Here is a 21298-nt window from a genome sequence, read left to right as displayed (position 1 = left end):
GGTATCTGACTGAAGTCTTCTCTGGCTGAGGTCAGTTGGCAATATAGATTGATAAGATTGAGTTTCACACAGTTTCCCAGTTGAGCATTACTAGAACTTAGGTTTGCAATCCAGTACGCGTACATATCCTAGAAACATAAGTTTTTACAAAACTTTATTGTGTGACACATTCATGACATTTTCCTATTCTGTTCTTTTCTGCTTCATTTAATGGGACGGGGAAAGGAGAGGCAGCAACTTATTAAACTGACTCCAGAATGGCTGCCACTGGCAGTTTGAAAACCACTGAGTTGATTAACACCAGAATGCATGAGAAGGGGCAGTATACTGGATTACTCTGCTTGATAAAACGGACTTGGTTAATGCTGCTCAAAAGCTGCAGCTATTATGTTCTCCTTTTCTTCTCCACTCCTTAGATAATTCTCCTGTAATAACCTTCACTTCAAATGGAAAGGATGGTAGGGGTATCCTTGAAGGCAATACAGAGAGTATGGTATGTACCATTAGAAGCCACAGACTGGAACCTATCCTTATCACTTCTCAGCAAGGCAAAACAACATAAAACTAATACCACTTCTGAGGGACATCTGCGACATGGCAGGGGTACACTTTAGTGGAACTAAATCCAATCAACATATATACAGATGTGTATATATTTTGTTTATTTTGTATTTTTAAAAAATGAAACAGAAGTTTAAAAAAAGTACTCTTTTTTACATTCACTGCACTGATATTTTATTTTCTATTATAATACATGTCTTAATGCTGATAATAACACAATATATCAATTTCTTGATCCACTAATGAATGGGTTGAAACCTGCAATTTGAGAAACACAGCTTTAGAGGACACACAAACCTACCTAGCAGGATAAGAGGACCACAGGTAAATTACCAGTCTCTAGTGGCCACCTTCTTTTACTGATGAGAAAAAGCTCAAATATTTGAAAACATCAGCAAAGAATGACTGTTTATTCAACTCTAGGAAGATCATAAAAGAAAGTATGAGACTCAGGATAAGAAAAAATGTAATAGCATCATACCCCCCAAAAAGAGGTTCCTGATCTGGCATTTAATAATCATCACCACTGTTAATCTAACACTGGCTTCTTGCATGCTCAATCCTGCACTAAGTATGTATATCACTTATTTATATGTATATATACATACATAAACACATACATAAAATGCAATATATAAATTACATGCTTATGGTATTCTATTTTTAATATATGAATTTATATTTTTTTCCACATCATCCTTACAACCCGTCAAAACAAAGTATTGCCAGATCTGAAACACAGGTTGGCTGGCCACAGAATCTGAGCTCTTAACCACTAAGCTACAACTCTTTCAAAGGGAAAGGAGTTCCCTCCCACCTCTGGCTGTGCATCAAGAATCCTCTGTGGCATTAAAACAGATGCCCAAGTGCTATGCTAAAAAGATTTTTTTAAGTTGAGGTGGCAACTATTACAGAGAACTATATCTATACATTGTAAACTATGTATAAATATCATCTCCAACTCATATCAGAAAAGATCTTTTTGGAGAAAAAATTCTGTTGTATTTGACATAAAATATCTAGTTCAATTTGATTAATAGGTAGTTGACTTCACCTTGAACTTAACTAGACCACTATTATTATAGTTTACAATTTAGTATAAAGCAGTTTTGTCTTAGGTTTAATAACTAAATTCCATTAAGAATTTAACTGCTGACAGGACAAAATGATCTTAACATAAGGTAGCCTAAGTGATAAAAATTACAGACTATACAAGTGTATTTCTATTAAATTTATACACCCATGATTTAATCTTTACCTTCCCAATATATTTTCCTTCATTACCTAAAAGATAAAGAATTCTGAATCTAATGTAACATTAATAAACTCAGCATTCTTCCTGAGTTGATTCACTTCCACCACCCTTAAGAAAACACTTGGTAGCAAGTACACGGTACAAACTTAGGAAGTTTCCAAGGTTCTGAATAATTAAGAAGTGGTTTTGACTACATCACTCAAATAAAATGCTATGAACATAAAAACCTTAAAAGATTTGATGGTTAGGTGGGTAATGTGAAGCCTAGAATTACAGCTACTAGCAACCACAAGTAACAGTGGGACTACATACCACAAACACATAAAGGATTAATTGCATACGTATAAAACAATATCACACAACTAATAATCACTCATTTTCCTCTCAGTAAAAATTCTTTGTAAAAGAAAAAAGCAAACTATTAATGGTCCAAGTAAAAATTACTTTGTTTGGTCAAATTAATACCTCAACTGAAGAATTTATCCAATTACTTCCTGTTTAAGCTACCACAAAATGACAGCACTGCAGAGAAACTAGTCTATGATGTAAACCAGAAATATAATTACAGACTAGCACATGAATAATCCCTAAACTATTTGGTCAAAGAAATTATAGCCCCAAACTATTAAAATCTAGGGAAAATATCTACCCCGAATCTCCTATAACCGTATCTCAAAAAGGAAAAGAAGAAAAAAAATTTTAAGAAATCACTCAAGGTTGTGATATGTGGTTTTTTAAAACAAAAAATACTTGCATTAAACCTATATCCACATTTGCAATCTAAATATTAAAATATCTTAAAATACGTGATAATTAAATATAGAATCATGAGCGTTCATTCTACCCATGACCTTGGGGTCACTGGAAGGTTTCTAAAGCATACCTTTTAATCCACGCCATGGTACTTCAAGAACATGTTAAGGTAAGCCACAGGTTGGAACACTTCGATGCACCTCAAAACACCTCAGCCAGTGTATCTGTATCATTCTCCTTTCCTTTTGAGATCATAATGGTTCCGAAGAACTACAATGCTTCCATTTGAATGATAGTTTCATAATTTCAATAACTTAAAAACAAAAACAAAAAATAAGGACTTAAGTGTTGTTATGTTAAGCCACTAGTGCGCTGTGTTAACTGCTCCCATGACTAAGAAAAACAAAGCAGCTGCTGCTGCTACTACTACGTAACACTGTCATTTCTAATGTGACCCGCGTGTGAACGAGGAGGAGTGCATGCTTAGTGGTCAGAGTGGACGGCCTTTGCTTTTACTGAGGTCTATCCAAAGCCCACAGATCTCTTTGCCCCAACTGATTCTTCAGTTTTCCTCTCAAGGAATGAAAATAACCTAAAAGACAGGTCTGAACACTTGGTAGGTGCCAGATCCACCTCAACTGACCAACTATTCTACTCTGTTTTGAATGAGAGCTGGAAATCACCCACATACCTGTATAAAAGGGAATCTGTTAACAGACACCACAGGGATTCCTTCAAACAATGTCACTTCTGGTGTTAATATTATTGACTCATTTTAATTCCATGGAAGTCATTAAGCTGTAAGGAGATTCAGTTTCTAAAGCTTGCTTCTATGAAGAGCATGCATATAAATGAACAGATAGATGGCTATCAGGTTTTAGTGCTGCTCTGTGATTGCCTTGGCAAGTTACCTGGTTCCTCCTTCCTCCTCATCCCACTACACCTTTCTTACATAAAACCATTAAAAACATCATTGTTTAAATGATACAGTAAGAATTCTACGTATCACATTTTAAATCTAAGAACTCACTCTACTTTTGCTTCAAGTTTGACCCTCGAGTTACAAGAAAGAAAGAATACGCAACTACACAAAGGAAGTAAAACTGATAAATTATCAGTAATACACACGTCCATTCATGTTGTAAAGCAATTAACATTACTTTAGGCTGACTGATAAGGAAATTTTTAATAAAAGCAAGCCATAAAAAGGGCTTCTAAGGAAAGAAAGTAGCTGGGAGAGGTTTGTTATACTCTGGGTTTGTGGAACAGCTTGTGTAAAGTTTAACAGTCAGGAATGGAAAATGACAAAAGTTTCCCAGCTAAAGCTAAAAAGTATGTGCTGGAGAAAGAGAAATTATTTCCTGTTTGAAAGGGTAGATTCAACTGATGAAAACCTCTCAATTTCACTGTCAGAAAAATTACACACTCCTGAGATTTAGATTTATTGCACATTGTGGGGAATGCAGATTACAAAATGTAGGTCACTCTTCAGAAAGCTGATAATGGTGGCAGAACTGCATATAGGAAAACTCTACAGGGTAGGCGGGAAGAACTAATGAAGAACAGAAACAAGGGCCCTGGTCCAATGAAATAATTGCAACCACAACCATCTTTTTAAACTGATCATTTTACCACTTTAGAACAACCCCCTGACCCTAACCCCTCCAAGCTTAAAACCTTTCAAAGCCTCTTTAACAATGTTACAATCTCCTGGAAGGACACTCAGGCTGTTTCCTATATTCTGCTGCTCCAAATAAATGCATCCTAAACACAACTATCAGGTTAATGTTCCTGAAGTACAGCTCCTCCCTTGCACATAAATAATGTTAGCCACTGGGAAATAAGGTAAGATACAAATACATTAGATAATAAAGAAAAGAATAAAAGCCTCAGTCTGCAGCACTCATTATCTTTTAGTTTTCAGAACCTGCTCTACAGGAGAAAACTGACACTCTGTGGTCAACTTACTGATCCAAGAAAACATGCAACATGAGAAAAGTACTAGGACTTAAATTTAGATCCTATAGCTTTAATGTTAGCACTTTTTCTACAAAATATTGCTGTAAAATATCGTTGGGGGATAGGGGTGTACTGGGGCCAACATCTGTTGACAATATGCAAAGAACCATGCTAGGCTTTTAGCGTTATTTTATTTCATCCTGATTGACCACTCATTAAAACTGACTAGTTGCCTTTTATTCCCCCCTGCAGGTGAGGGGGTTGAGGCTCACAGAGATTTAGTACTAATCTGTTTAACATAATGCATCAGAGACTGAAAGTGGTGGATCAGATACTTCATCACACACGTCCAACTCAAAAACCCACACTGCACGTGCTGCTATGCCAAGCTATCTCCCAGAAACAATCAGAAATCAAATCCAACACTTAAGCTTATTTTTCAACCTGGCTGATAAAGCAATAATCTAATTTTATAACACTTCTCATTCAAATGTAGTTAATATACATAGACAGATTTTTGGTTATGGTTTAGCAACAGACTGTGTGTACATTCACTAATGCCACTAAGAAAGGTCAGAATCATATTTACTCACTCAAATCGGAAATTTCATTTTATTGCTACAAAGGAAATTCAGTTTTTTCATGAAGTTATGCACTTTAAGATCTTTTAAGGTTGATTTGTAAATCAAAGCAGCTATCAATATAAGCTTTAAGTGACAAAATAAAAATGAGGATGACAGTTATTTTCCTTAAGAGGACGCACTGCCATGTTTTCCCAAGTGGGCCCTGGCCCATGGTCTGCCTTGTGGGAAGCAAAACATTTACTAGCTGAGGGAAATGAGGCCATTCAGTCAGGTCATCAGGAATAAAAAAAATAAAAATTAAAAAAGAGCAGATGGTCAACACTCTACTATGCTTCAAAACACGATTAAATTAAAAGAGTAACAAAAAGTGCTGAAAAATTCCCCAAATTAAGGACAGGAAACTCCAAAGGAACTTCAAATTTGAATAGAAACCATGTACTACAGTGCATTCCAAAACTAACTGCAGAAGTGATCAACAGAACTACGTCAATGTTTAGTAACAAGTTAGATGACTCAAAGAAACCACTTTTTAATTGCTGAAAGAAAAATTTTCAGTTACTATATTTAAGGGCTCAAAACTGTCATAGGAAGAAACTTCAATGGCCCTTCAAAAACTATCTTCATCAGTAACAACATAGCTTCTGTAAAATTCATTTTTAAGCATTAGATAAAGTCCAAAATAGTTGATCATAAAGGGAATGTCCATTAGAAATTCTGATGCCCAACTACATACCGTTTAACTGCAGAATTAATGTATATTAAAGACCTACGCAGCTGTCTACAAAGCATTTCACTTGTTATAGAAGAAGCAGAAATACATTCTCACGCCAGTTGGTACAGCCTCCTTCACTGCGCTGTGTCCAAAGAGGGTAGCCAAGGTAGTGTTTTTACATTAATTCTCACAGGCTTATTACATATAAGAAATTCTAAAGAAAAATACCAAATAATGAATTAATGAAACAAAGTATTTTAAATTAGATATCAAAATTTAGGGGATGTGTTCTACAGACACTTGAATTTTAAATGAGTTTTGTCCACCAAGTACTTGGAAACAATTACATAAAATATGAAAATCACATAATAGGAATGTCAACTGTAAACTATTTTTTGCCACTGCTAACAAGGATTTCAAATCTAAAGTTAAACCTAGTTTTAGTAATTTTCAAAGAATAGTCTCAAGAATCATAAACAATTCTGATTCCAATCTTGACAGTAAAACCTGACTCCTTTTCCAGTTAAACACTGGGGGTGAGAGGACATCACGCACCTATACAGCTCAGAGGCTAAACTCAGGATCAATGAGGCCCAATAACTAAAAGACACTCTGGATCTAGCAACTGGTGGAAGAGGAATATTTAGCTAATTTTACTTTTGAGGAACTCCCAACCAGGGAAGCTCTTTTCTTAAAATGTATGTACTAATTTTTAGTAGTATCGATAAAAATTTCTATCAGAGTGCCTGATGCTAGTGCTGCCCTTAAAGTGGCAAACTGCCAGGGGTCAAATGGGATATGCCCGAATTTTTTGCTAGAATTCTAGATGGCATAGTATGGACAGGCGTAATTTAAACATAAATACATGCATGCATACACACACACACACAACTATCCTTTCTGGACCGGTGTTAGCAAGCTGTTATCAGTTTGGGAGACCAAAACGTGGAAAGGGAGATGAAAGAACAGTACACTGTTCAAAGTGTGAGTTAAGAATGTTAAGGAAGAAAAGGTAGTGAAACAGTAAATCAGCTCATAACAAATACTATACATTTATTCAAAACAAGCAAATCAACAGAAGCTTCTTTCCTTTCTAGGATTTGAGAGGAACCTAAGTAAGAAACGCTAAAAAGCCTAAATCAAATTTACCTCTACTATCTTTTTTTTATGTATATGTTTATAAAAATGGTTATGAGTGAATTTAGTTTCTCTGTATCATTTTCTTTCTCCTTGAGTTTAGTTGCTCAGGTTTCTCTTCGTTTACAATAAAATCTAAATTTTGATAGCTTGAAAAATTATGTGGTCATGGGTATAAAGAATGTGCTGATCAAGTTCTGGACTTGGGAGTCAGGAATCGTAGGTTAGAAAGTCACTAACTTCTGACCAAGTACAACTTCTCTGTAGACAATAACAGGAAAAAACTGCAGCTATATAATGCTTAAATAATACTTAAATGTGCAAGCACCTAGAACACTGCCCACCAGAGTAGTCACAGACACTTACTAACTTTGAAGACACAATATGAGAATCAGTTACTGCCAATGTCACAGTTCTAAAACCAAAATAAAACATTTTCCTGTGAGTGTTTTAACTTACTATTCAAGAAATGACTTATGCTTTAAGTTTAAAAATTTTCACGTTTATTTCAATTATGTGGGTGATATCCAATCTGTGGCTCTAATTCATGTCTTCCAGCATGCTCTCCTTTCTCTTCATAAATTCATTAGATCAACAAATATTTGAACACCTGCAATGTATCAGCTTTTTTAAGCACTGAGGATACTAACATCCTTGGCAGCACAGCTCACGATGTAATTAGAATGTCAGATGGTGGTAAATGCTTTGGAAAGAAAAAAAGAAAGAAAGGATAAGGAAGTTGGGGGTGGGACGCAATCTTAAATCAGCCCTCACTGAGGTAATATTTGAGCAAAGATCTGAAGGAGGTGGTGAAAGGAGGATTCCATTCAAAGGGAATGAACAGCAGGTCCAACAGCCCTTAAAACAGGAGTGTTTCAGTGAGGAGACCAGTGTGGCTAGAACACGGAGACTGCAGGAGAGGGTATGAAGAGATGAGAGGTTACGTGAGTTTGCGTGAGTATGGTTGGGGGTGTCCACGTACAGTCTTGGGGACACCACAAATCAGGAAAGTCTTAAGCTTTATACTGCATATTTTGAGTCAAGGAAGATCAAGATCTAAGCAGAGGAAGATCAGATGAATCTGATCAGCAGATGAACCTGGCTGCTGAGCAGAGAAAGATAAAGGCATCAGGGAAGAGGCAGTGGAGACCAGCTGAGAGACCACGATGACCATGTGGGTTAAAGATGACAAAACCTTACACCAGAGTGGAAGCAGTGGGAAGTGTCACAGGTGATGAAACCACGGGTATAGTTTAAAAAGAAAACTAACAACATCTGCTGACTCCAGGGATCACGGAGCTGAAGAACAAAGGAGAGCAATGGTGAGTCCAAGGTTTCTAGCCTAAGCAACCCAAACTGAAGTTACTTACTGAGATGGGGAAGACTTCAGGGAAGATTAAGGAGGTGGGTCTATTTCTTTAATTTTGTCACTACATGAGTTGATGGTTGTTCACTAAACCGATTGTGGTAATCATTTCATGATGTATGTAAGTCATCAGTATGCTGTACACCTTAAACTTATTTAGTGCTGTATGTGAATTCTCTCTCAATAAAACTGGAAGAAAAGAATACATTAGAAAAAAAGTAGGGGGATTTCAGCAGTTCAGTTTGGACACTAATAAACCGGATATGCTCAAATATTCTGAGAGTGTATTACAGTTTATCAGAACTTTCCACAAAGAGTAGGGAGATGTGACAAGTCAATCTAGTCTATCTAGTTCTTGCTTATAGTTGGATTTTTTTAAAATGATGTAAAAGCATTACTTATTGAACAATGTTCTAATAATCTTAGTTTTAATTATGCATCCTCTGCCATCTGTATCTATCAGTGTTAAATAAAACGTCATGTGGGAAAAATATTTAAGGCTGATGCTCTCTAGCCACTAAAATGATTCTCAATCTCAATCCCATAGATTAGAAATCATAAATTTAACAGACATTAATGGAGTGCTTCCCACATGCTAAGCATCCCCTTTAAATTACCAACTACCTTCTATTAGCTCATCTTTTACAATGAGGCTGAAAGAAACTAATAAACCTAAAGAGCTATCCTGTAATGTTAACCACCCTAAAACTAGTTTAAGAGTCTCCAAGGACTTCTTTTGATCTATTGGCTTTAATTTTCCATTCCTATTCTTCATCTATATTTTATATTCTGTTCATGCTTTTCAATTTGGCAATGCCAACTGTTACGCAAGTTTGATGTGCAGCAATTTGTGTGGGTTTATGTTTTAATAGGAAATGAACATGAAGGAAAATCATATGTTAACGAGTTCCAAATGTAACACATTTTCCTGAGATGGAGTTGTGTTGAAATCTATTTATAGAAGTCAAAATTTAGGCTGTGGACATAGAATTACAACTCGGCTAAAAAGAAATGAACTACAGAGAACTTGGAACATGAATATGTGTTTTCTAGGGAGTAATGACTAAAGAGAAAGGAACCTCTCAATATACTTACTCTCTGCTATGAACACTGGGGTGCAGGTGTCTTTTTGAATTAAGGTTCCCTCTAGATATATGACCAGGAGTGGGATTGTTAGATCATATGGTAAGTCTATTTTTAGTCTTTTGAGGACTCTCCATACTGTCACTTCTCTCATTTTAACTTAGAAAATTAGTACCACAAAGGAATCAAGATTTGTAGACACAATTAACAGGTAACACCTACTTGATGGCAACTCATCCCTATTTTATGATACCTCTATCATGTTATTTCATCAGATGCAGAGGTTGTTTTATTTCAACTATTTAAAAGTCAAATTCTTTCAAAAACAGTTCTCCAGTCAACCAGCCTAGGACAAGTATTACAACACCTTCTCTGTTTGGGGCACTTGACAGTGTACATAATTCTATACATTTTACTCAATCCTCACAATAATCCAATGATTACATTAAAACTTCAACTCTAAATCCAGTTAACTTTATACTAAGCCTCTGACCACTATGGTGTGTCTACTACTAATAGGATAAGCATTTCGGGTCATTTTTCCAGTAGTCATGATATATTTGAGTTGTACAGAATAAGATCTTCTATAATCATCCCTGTGGTAGCAAACACTATTTTCTAACAGTGGACCTATACAAGAGTGCAGTGGTTTGTACTGTTTTATCAAACTCAGTTGTATTAGATCCACTCTCCAGTTACTTAGAAAAGGGAGACCCACCCCAACAACAAAAAAACCCCCACAAAAAACAAAAAAAAACAAACAAATGCACCCCATGTATCTGCCAGCAGATGAATGGATTTTTAAAATGTGGTACATCCAAACAATGGAATACTAACTAGTCTAAAAGGAAGGAAATTCTTGGAGGTAGGGGTAAAGCTCAGTGGCAGAGTGCATGCTTAGCATGCACAAGGTCCTGGGTTCAATCCCCAGTATCTCTGTTAAAAAATAAATAAAAATAAACTTAACTGCCCCCCGCCAAATAAAAATAAATAAAAGGAAGGAAATTCTGACACATGCTATAATATGGATGAACCTTGCAGACATTACACTAAGTAAAATAAACCACACAAAAGGACAAATATTGTATGACTCCACTCATATGAGGCCCATAGAGCAGTCAAATTCACAGAGGTAGAAAGCAGAATGGTGGTTAACAAGGACTCAGGATAAGGTGGAATAGAGTTTAATGGGTTCAGAGTTTCAGTTTAGGAAGATGGAAAAAGTTCTGGAGACAGATGATGGTAACAGATGAACAACAACACAAATGCACCTAGTATCACTGAAATGTACAATGAAAAATGGTTTAATATATTAAATTTCAAGTTATGTATATTTTGTTACCAAAAAAACTGACTATACTTTGTAGAAACATGTCAACAGTGGACAGTAAATCATCTTCTTCCTTATATTTTAATAACTTTTCACTTATTTTACCCCAAACCTATTTCTTATTCTATTTTTATTATTTTCATAAAAGGTGCCATCTATCCACTCAGCCAGTCACAGCATTCAATCTTCTTCCTTCTCATTCTTAGCCACCAAGTCTTACAAACTGATTTTAACTCTATACCATGGCTTTTATATTTAACTATATAACATTTTTTATTGATTTATAATCATTTTACAATGTTGTGTCAAACTCCAGTGTAGAGCACGATTTTTCAGTTACACATGAACATATATATATTCATTGTCACATTTTCTTCTCTGTGGGCTGCCATAAGATCTTGTGTATATTTCCCTGTGCTATACAGTATAATCTTGTTTATCTATTCTACCATTTTGAAATCCCGTCTATCCCTTCCCACCCCTCCGCCCCCTTGGCAAGCACAAGTTTGTATTCTATGTCTATGAGTCTGTTTCTGTTTTGTATTTATGCTTTGTTTGTTTTTGTTTTGTTTTGTTTTAAATTCCACATATGAGTGATCTCATATGGTATTTTTCTTTCTCTTTCTGGCTTACTTCACTTAGAATGACATTCTCCAGGAGCATCCATGTTGCTGCAAGTGGTGTTATGTTGTCGGTTTTTATGGCTGAGTAGTATTCCATTGTATAAATATACCACATCTTCTTTATCCAGTCATCCGTTGGTGGACATTTAGGCTGTTTCCATGTTTTGGCTATTGTAAATAGTGCTGCTATGAACATTGGGGTGCAGGTGTCATCCTGAAGTAGGGTTCCTTCTGGATATATGCCCAGGAGCGGGATTCCTGGGTCATATGGTAAGTCTATTCCTTATACCATGGCTTTAATTTGATTCTTTCCTTTCATTTCTAATGTCATAGCTTTTATTATAGCACACAATCACTGTAACAGTCTCACAGCCAAACTCCCATCTCAAAAACCTAGCCTTCATAGTTACTGCTCCCGAAATAAAGCTCATGTGTAAAACCTTTCCAAAGGCCACCAATGTCCATTCAAGTTTAAAGTTCTGAGCCACACATTTAAAATAGTTTATTTGATCCAACCTACCTTTCTGGACTCATCTTCCACTAGCCTCTATTGCTTCCTATAACCTACACCAGATTCTTTACTCGCTTTGCCTCACCATATTTACTAAGCTGTCCTACCTCCATGCTTTTACTCACACTTCTCTGTGCAGAATTCCTTTCTTTTCAATTCCTATTGAAACCTATTCATCAACTCTCACAAACTGCTATATATATGGGTATGAGTAACTATAAGATTCTAGAGCTGGCAGCATCTACCAAAACTACAAATGCACATATCCTTGCAACCAGCAATTTCACTTCTAAGTATATGACCTACAAAAATACCCATGCATATGTGGCTACTATAGCCTTGCTCCTAAAAGAAATATATCTACCTGTATGCCAAATGGGAACTGGCTAAATAAATTGTTACACCGATATTATGGATATGGAACACTACAAAGATTTTTTTAAAAAAAAGAAAAGTAATCCTAAATGTATGCTAAGAACTCAAGGATTATTAAATTTTAAAAGTAAAGATAACACATAATATACAAATACAATAATATGAGCCCATCTGCCCTGAAGAAAACCCAAACTATATTTATATACTCATGTGCACTTAAGTACATAGAAAACTGTCTGGAAGAATGATCCCAAATTTTTAATAATGGTTACCTCCAGGGAAGAAAGTAGAACTGAGGGCTTCTAAACTATCATAATAACGATCGAATATATTCCCATATTAATTGAGTAACATTTCAAAAGGGTTACAAACAAGCAGGAAGCACCTACACAGACAATCTCTTTCCCTGCTGATCTATTTGGCCTTATCTAGCTCCTACTCTATCTAACGAGGGACACAGAACTTAACTGAATGGCAGTGACTACAAAGAGCAGAAGCACACACAGCCTATCTTGGCACAGACTTATCTTGGCCCAAACTCCCTAAGGGCACTCACAGCTGCCAGTGACACACTCCTCAGGTCCAGCTCTAGCAGAGCTGAGAAAACAGCCACCGCCTTCTCACCCAGCTACTACTCAGGCTACACTTCTACTGACTTTTTCTTCCATTTAAAGGAATGTTTACAAACACTGGCATTTGTAGTTTTGTTTTGTTTTGTTTTGAATAAATTCACCTGTCTCCAACAAGAACCACCTCCTGACTGGGAGGGACAGAGAACAGAGACTGTATCCAGGTACTCTTGAACAAAATCTCTTGCCTCCAGATTTCCAAAACTCATCTTCTCCTAGCATAATTTAAAAGTTTAAAAATAAGAGGAAGAGCTGCTCCATGATTAGCTGATATCACCAATCTGAACTAATCATTCCTTGTTCTATACCTCAACATTCCTTGCAAAATGTCTCTTTTATAGGAGTGTTCTTCCTTACATTATAGTTACTTGCAAGCATAGCTGGATTCCCCACTAAGGCACAAATGGCCAAGGACCAAACTGTTAATTCATCTTTTATAACACTTAAAGTGCTCAAAGTTCTTGCCTGTTAACAGGTTTTCAAGAAATGACTCCTGAATAGAATTTGTTGAAAATAGTTCAATGCATGATACTAGACAGCTCACAGGTGCAATGTGTTTAATTTCAGAACCAAAATGTCAATAGGCAATATCAAATCAAGTAAGGATCAAAAAGAAGTTTTAACCAGAATTCCATTTCAATGTATTTGGCTAAATGAAAGCTTCGAGCTGGAAGACAGAAAATAGACCTCAAAAACCACTACATGTCACAGACAAAAGCAGTAAAGTATAAAACTTTTAATGGCATTTGAACAGAAAAAAGTTCATCTCTATTGCAACCTAACGAAAAAATGCTGTTTGTATCCCCTTTACATCACATGAGCCTAAATACAATTACAACTTCTGTATCTTCTGATTATTTGATCAGTTTCCTGTGTAAAACTATGCCAAAAAATGAAAAATACAAATCACATTTACTACATTTTGTATCAGTTTTCTTTGTTACCTACAATTGACATTAAAAACAAAATCCTGCCTTCTCACTCTTAATATTTTATGTTAGATAAAATTAATAAGGATGTAAAAATTATTTGAAAAGGTTTAACTTGTTGAAAATACTCCTTGCTAGTGGTATAGTCATGCCGTGCTCTTTAGATATTATGAATTATAAATGACAACTGCAAATAAAAGTTAACACTTATTAGTAGTAAATTCGGTGTGTAAGTTTGTCCAATATTATCTCATTTATTTACTACCAAACTCTATGGGCAGGTATAATAATTAGTTCCATTTTATAGATACAGAAATTGAGGCTTAAAGAAGTCAAGTCACTTGCAGAAAGTATATTTCAGCAGCAGAGCTAGAATTCAGAGCCCAGTCTTTGTGATTCCAAAACCAATTCAGTTGATCCCTGAATGACACAAGTTTGAACTGCACAGGTCCACTTATACATGGATTTTTCCCAATAAATGTGTACTACAGTACTACCAGATCTGTGGTTCCAAGGATGCAGAACTGTAGGTACAAGGAACCAACTACAAAATCATGGGGATTTTTCACTGCACAGGGGTCTGGGGTCCCTAACCCCCAAGCTGTTCAGGGGTCACCTGCAACTCACCCTATGCATTTAACCCAAATCAAAACAAAACAAAAGTAAAATCTGTTCTTATACAATGTATGGGGTTTTTTTGCTGTGAATTTCTTCTTAGGCAACTAGAAATAGGGGAATAATGCTGGTGTAAATGGAGGTCATGCTCCTTCATACATGATTTTTCCTAGTATGTTAATATTTTGAGGCCACTGGGAACAAGCTTTTCCACAAATAAAGATCAAAAACTTAGTAACAGATGAATATTTTAAGAAAAAGACCGGCAAATCTACAAAAGTACTTTTCTTTCTTGTAAGTAGTAGTTGGTTCAGTGGCTTCAGGAACTGTTACTCTTTCAGCCAGGTTAACATATTTGACAAAGCTGCCGGGGCAGATGAAAAAGCTGCAGAAAAATTCCCCTTGTATTAAAACAATGGATTAAAATGAAGAAGGCTACATATGGGTTAGATTTTTAATTTAAATGGAAAGTCTCTTAGAAGTAATGCCCTCCCAGGACCTACAAGTTCAAGACTCCGAAGACTGATGGCAATTCAAAGTACAAATGCTAGTCTTTTGTTTTTTATTAGGATTGCTATTGCTTTTAATTAGTATCCAAGATCAGAGTTTTATGGATTTTCACTAGTCTGCTTTCAACCCTTTTTTCCCCCATAAGCCTTATTACTTTTACTGCACAATTCTGCAGAACAAGTTGCTTCAAGCTACACAGTCATCCCTCAGTATGTGCAGGTGATTGGGTCCAGGACACCCTCAGACACCACAATATGTAGATCCTTGAGTCCCTTATATAAAATGATGCAGTATTTGCATATAACAGATGCACATCCTCCTATATACTTTAAATCATCTCTAGATTACTTACAATACCTAAAGCAATGAAATACAATGTAAACAGTTGCTGGCATGTGGCAAATACAAGTTTTGCTTTTCAGAATTTTCTGGATTTTCCCCCCAAATATTTTAGACCCACAGTTGGTTGACTCCTCAGAGGTAAAACCTGCTACAGTGAAAACAATGAATGTATGTTAAAATTGCTACCATTAGAACAAAAATGCAGTAGTAGTGATTGATGCTACTGAATGATTTGTTGTTGATCTTTAAACAAAGACGAGGGGTGGGGAGCAGGGTAGTATAGCTCAGGTAGAGCACATGCTTAGCATGCAGGAGGTCCTAGGTTCAATCCCCAGTACCTGCATCTAAAAAATAAATAAATGAGGATCCATGTCAACTCGTTGTGATCCCAGACAAAGTAGACATGAGAGACACACACCTGCCCCACCCATACACACACACCAAGGCAACTCTTAGTATACTTTCTTTCTTAACATAACCAGAGAACACGATCCCATGGAGGATCAATCTACTGAATAACCTACTGTATAAACTCAGGCAATGAAGTGAGCCGATCCAGCATGTGTGTATTTCCAAATTTATATAGTACCAAAACAGAAAGCTCATAAAGAAAGATAAACATAGTTTGTACAGACAGTAGGCCATATAAAGCAGATTATTTTGATACACAGTTAGTTATCTAGAATTAATTGTTTATAACATAAAGCATTCTCAGAAAAAAAAGTCTCTCAAGTGATGCCTGGAGACTTAAGAATAGGGTTAAATGGGTTCGGGTTCTGGTACCAACTCCAGCATGGAGAGGAGGCTTCCTGCACCAATAAGCAATTCCCTGGACACCAGAAAGGTGGCCTACAATTCAACTCAATTTTGACACTATCTACCCCAAGATGGTCAGATCTCAGAAGTTCCCACGACCCCCGCCTTGGGTTTCAGAAGCCAGTCTCAAGCAATTACCTCTGTTTCTGACCATCCAGCTACATAGATCAGAAGTTCCCATAATCCACCCTCTCCTTGGGTTCGACTAATTTGCTAGAGTGACTCACATAACTCAGAGAAACATTTTGCTTACTACATTACCAGTTTATCATAAAAGGATATAACTCAGGAATAGCCAAATGGAAGAGATGCATAGGGCAAGACACAGGGGAAGGCCTGGAGCTTTCAGGCCCCATCCAGGCGCATCACTCTTTCAGCACTTCATCAGCCTGGAAGCTCTTCACCAGCCTGGAAGCTCTCCAAACCCTGTCCTTTGAGGCTTTATGGAAGCATCATTACAGAGTCACAAATGACTACATCACCAGCCACTGGAGATGGGTTCAATCTATAGCCCCTCTTCCCTCCCTAGAGGTTAGGAGGTAGAACTACAAGTTCCAACTCTCTAATCCCAAGGTTGGTTCCACTGGCAACCAGCCTCTACCATGACATACTTTCCAAAAGTCACCTCATTAGTCTAACAAAAGACACCTTTATCACTCTTCTCACTTAGGAATTCCAAGGGTCTTAGGAGCTGCCAGCCAGGAAATACAGACAAGAACAAATATGTATGAGAAATATATTTTGGTCACTTGATGACCAAATACACGTATTTATAAATCACAACATCACAGCCGTCAAAAATGTGCTTCTTTTTCCCATTAGTCTTAATATTATGCCTATTTCCGTTTCTATCTAAATAGATCTCAGTACTTACATTCCTCATGTCAGAGATTACATACTAATCTGTGTAATATTATCATATTTTAAATCCCTGTTTAAATCAAATGGGCTGGGGGGAAAGTTATGGATTTTAATAGAATAAAGCAAAAAAATTTCAAGCAATTATTTAGGTAATCCAAAATTAATGTATAAAACACTTTCATTTACTGCAGGAAAGTCCCCTTCCTTTATTAACTACCTTCGGTTTGTGCAAGTAAATTAGTTCATCTCCCCTAAGTATCAACAGTTTAAAGCAAAAGTCATTCAAAATCGTGTTTCCTGCCAAGAGCTTGTCTGCCTTGACATTTTTAAACCTCTCACCATGCAAAATCCAGAAGTCATACAAGTGACTTATCCTGTGCATACATCATCTCCCAGTCTTACACCCAAAAGCTGTTCCTCATTTCAAATGAAGGCAACCCTGGAACTGCCATTGTTCAGGCCAGAACCTGTGGGTTAGCTTTGACTCCTGTCTTTACTTCACATACCATATCTAATCTATGCATATTCTGCCTCAGGGTCTTTACATTTGCTGTTCCTTCTTGCTGGAATGTTATTCCCACATAAAAACATGCCTCAAATTCTCACCTTATCCTTAAGATCCTTTCCTCAAGTGTCACCATCTCAAAGAGACCTGTTGCAACCCCTTCCTGACATTCCCTACCCTACTCCCAACATTCTTTTTCTTCTAAAGCCCTTATCTCGATAAATATTTAATTTATTTGGTTTTTGTCTGTCTCTCTCACTAAAATGTAACCTCTACACACTGGCAGAGGTACACATATTTTTTTGGTCTGTTTTGTCCTCTGGTATATCCTAGCTCCTGGAACACAGCTGGCACTCAGAAATCTTTGAATATATCACTAGGACTCAGTCTGTCAGATGAGCCCAAACTGAGGGGAGAAGAGGTATTTCAGGATGTGAAGGGTTGATAATGATGTTTTCATTGACTGATTTGTTTCAGCACATCACAAATTACCTATTTAATGACCTCAACGCTCAAGAAACAGGTGAGGGTTTTAAGATAACTTCTGCAACAAAAGAGGTACTGGAGATAATACTAATAATTAAAGCACATTAAATAAATGGCAGAAGGGTACCTCTTCCTCCTAGTACTCCCTCTTTACCAAGCAAAAATAATGAGTAATCAGATATGGATATAATAAAAGAGTCAAAAAGATAGAAATAACCAAGACAACTTTTAAAAATACAGATTTACATCTGTTATCAATAACTTCACCCTATGTATAAATTTTGCCCCAAAATGTGTAAATGAGTGTAAAGCAATCATAATTAGTAAAATACTTAAAATTTTAGGTACATAAAATTTAATACATCTCTATAGGTTGTGAGTCTTTGCTGGAAAGGTTTAAAGTCATGATTTTCAATTCAGTACTTTGGAAAATTTGGGTTTAGATGCATCTTTTATGATTTCTCATAAAACAATGTAAGAAGCCACATACCACAGGAAAACTTATTCCTTCTGTCATGGTAGAAGAGGCTGAAATATGACCTGGGGAATAACATGATCATAAACCAAAATGTATTTTCCTGTCAGTAAATTACTGTCTAAATAAGCACAGAAAACACTGTTGAAGATTATGAAGGGAGAAAAACTAGCATTAGAAAAAATTACACCACGTGGGAAATTTGCCATAAAGTAGATTAAGTTACAGAGTTTTTTTTTCTAATGTGCCTCAGCTTATATAGCCTTTTCTAGCTTCTTAATGAAATGCAAAAATGTCTAAGAAAATATCTCTAGGAAAACATTCTCAACTGCCAGTTCACTCTATACTTTAATATTTACTGAGTGCCTTTTACATGACAGGCACTCTTCTAGGTACAAGGGATAGAGAACTGAGTAAGAGGACAAAGGAACTTGAGGGAGCTTCTTTGATCTCCTTAATTAAAGCTTTTTACAGACAATCAGTAAGAGTATTATCTGCTGTGAGAGTGGCTGCTTTAAACAAAATAAAGTAAGATTTCTATAAAAAGCTTACTGAGATCCCATCATACAAGAAACTCATTCATTTCACCTTTTCATTAGCAAGCAAAGAAAATCACAACAGAATGGCACAAAGTACTACCAGATGTCATGGATATGGCTAGCTCTAGAAAACAATATATCTTCATGAAATAGGGATAACCATGAAAATCTTTTGTACACAGTTTGCTGTTTATCTCGTGGCAAAGCACTTGAAAGGGTTGTGAAACCTGATGAGCTACTCGTTTTTCTTATACAAGGTCCCCAAATTGATTACGTTTCCTATGAAGACATGCAGCTTCCTGCAGTATGCTATGGAGCAGTTATGTCTATAAAATTAAAACAATTTAAGGTAAACATGACATTTAAACAACGGCTTTTCAGCTATGAAAATCACCTGATTTTCACAGAAATAAAGTGAACTTAGAACTAGCCCTTCGAATGACTCTCACAATTAACCAAGACTTTTTAGAAGTAATTACGTATATTATGTGTAAACAATTTTAAAAATAACAAAATAAACTTAAATCGTAGTGAGAACGGTGTATTTGGCTTCACATGGATCAACTAAATCCACTACCTCAGTTAATCACTAGGGACACCAAGCAAAAAATGAATAAAGGTCATCCCTTGAGGAGAAAAATGATACAGAATATTTTCTCTCATTAAAATGGGATAGTCAATGCGGAAAGACTGAAAAATTAAGGGAATCAAGTTTATGAATGTCTTCATTGTCACAGCAGTATTGAATGTGTGTCCCCCTCCTCAACAAAACCGCTTTTACTGTAGACTTTCCATTAATAGATGAGCAACTGTATAATGTTATGGAAAAGGCCCTAATAGGAGTTTCAATCTAAGTTTCACCCCTTCCATCTTTGTGTTCCTTCCAATTAGCATTTAAACAAGTCAAGCCTATTCCACCTTAAAAAGGTCCACCACAACACCTAGGTTCCATTCCCACCAAGTTCAGAATCACTGCTCTTGAAAGAATGGTCTCCACTCCCTCAACCCATGTCAGATCACATTATAGCTCCTACCAGTTCACTGAAATTGTTCTTGCCAAGGTCTTTCAAGTCCTAAATCTGGTGAGTATTTAGATTTATTTCATTTACCGTCTTTGGAGCATGTGACAGAAATGACCAGTGTCCCTCCTCCTAGAAGTATTCTCTTCATTTTTGTGACGCTACATTGTCTAGGTTTTGTCCCACCTCTTTCATTATTAGCTTTCCTTTTCTGGTTTTTACATCTCTACCCATTCCTTAAATGTTGATGCTCACTAGTGGTTTGTCTCTGCTTAACTCCAACCCTCTCCAAGGAGATTTTGCCCACTCGCAAGGTATTAATTACCATCTAACAGTCTTCAGGTATGGATTTCCAACCTTGACCTTTCTCCTAACAGGAATCTCTCCTCACAGGAAACACAGACATAATACATGTATGTAACTGGCCACTGGATATCTTCATCTAACTCTCTCACAATGGCTTTAAACACAACATGCTGAAAACCAAAAACTTCTCCCCGTCAACACTAACTCAACTCCTCTACTGTGTCAGTTCATCTCATCTCAGCAAATGGCACCACCATCCCCCACCCCCAACAACATGTGTAAAGCATTAGAATTTTTTTCCTTCTTGAAACACCCACCATGACTCTATTCACTCTTAAAACCTTCCCCAACCAATTATATTAAAGAAATAAAGTCCCACTCTATCTTTCCAAAAGGTAACCTATCCTCACAAATTTTGTCCCTAGATTCCTTTCAGATGGCATCAAGAAATGACTTCAAAACAGACATTTCTCACTATAGAGTAAACACAGCTGACAAACACAAAGTTTTTAGAATCTTAATAGCTGACTTACGCTTTTGAAATTTCAGGAGCATAAGTATACATGTGGATCCCCAAAATGTGTGAGTGTGTGTTTTAAAATGTCCAAAAGGAGAAGGAAAACAGACACATTAAAAAGGGGGAAGATAATCCTATTAATAACAAGTAAAGTCTCAAAAAAAGCTTCATATTAGAGCTGAAAAAAAGATGTGATTTTTGTAATTTTAAGTCCCCACATCACTGTAGTCTCTGAAAAATCTTCCTCGTCCACCACAGAAACCTATCCTTAATCCTAACAAAAACCTCCCAATGCCTCAAAGCCCAGCATGGGCTAGTCACATGCCAAGCAGAAATTAAACTAACACGCTGAATGTCAGAGCTAATGAAAGTCAAAAAGTGGAAGAGGTAGCTAAGGCATCCCTGAGAGGATAGCTAGGGCATCAGTATCCATTACTAGGTGGCTTCTCTCACAGGAGCAGACTACTTTCCCCCAGAAACATGGGAATTACATATACTTC

The 21298-nt window shown here is 36.5% G+C and overlaps 1 protein-coding gene across 5 annotated transcripts in view; it reads right to left on the bottom strand.

The window, feature by feature from the left end:
* RBPJ (recombination signal binding protein for immunoglobulin kappa J region) overlaps window positions 1-21298 on the bottom strand; it is a 203255-nt gene that overhangs the window by 58894 nt on the left and 123063 nt on the right. For 2 of the 5 annotated variants that reach the window (XM_014562198.2, XM_006188225.3), the window contains exon 2: window positions 2700-2882. The exons of the other annotated variants lie outside the window; for them this stretch is intronic. In XM_014562198.2, coding sequence (XP_014417684.1) covers window positions 2700-2716 — 17 coding nt within the window. In that variant the 5' untranslated portion in view covers window positions 2717-2882. The remainder of the gene's footprint in view (window positions 1-2699; window positions 2883-21298) is intronic. 5 annotated transcript variants of the gene reach the window in all.

This window comes from Camelus ferus, chromosome 2, assembly GCF_009834535.1.
Source record: "Camelus ferus isolate YT-003-E chromosome 2, BCGSAC_Cfer_1.0, whole genome shotgun sequence".
Classification (NCBI taxonomy): Eukaryota; Metazoa; Chordata; class Mammalia; order Artiodactyla; family Camelidae; genus Camelus; species Camelus ferus.
Note: the sequence above shows the minus strand (reverse complement) of the source record. Positions and strands in the feature narration are given on the sequence as shown.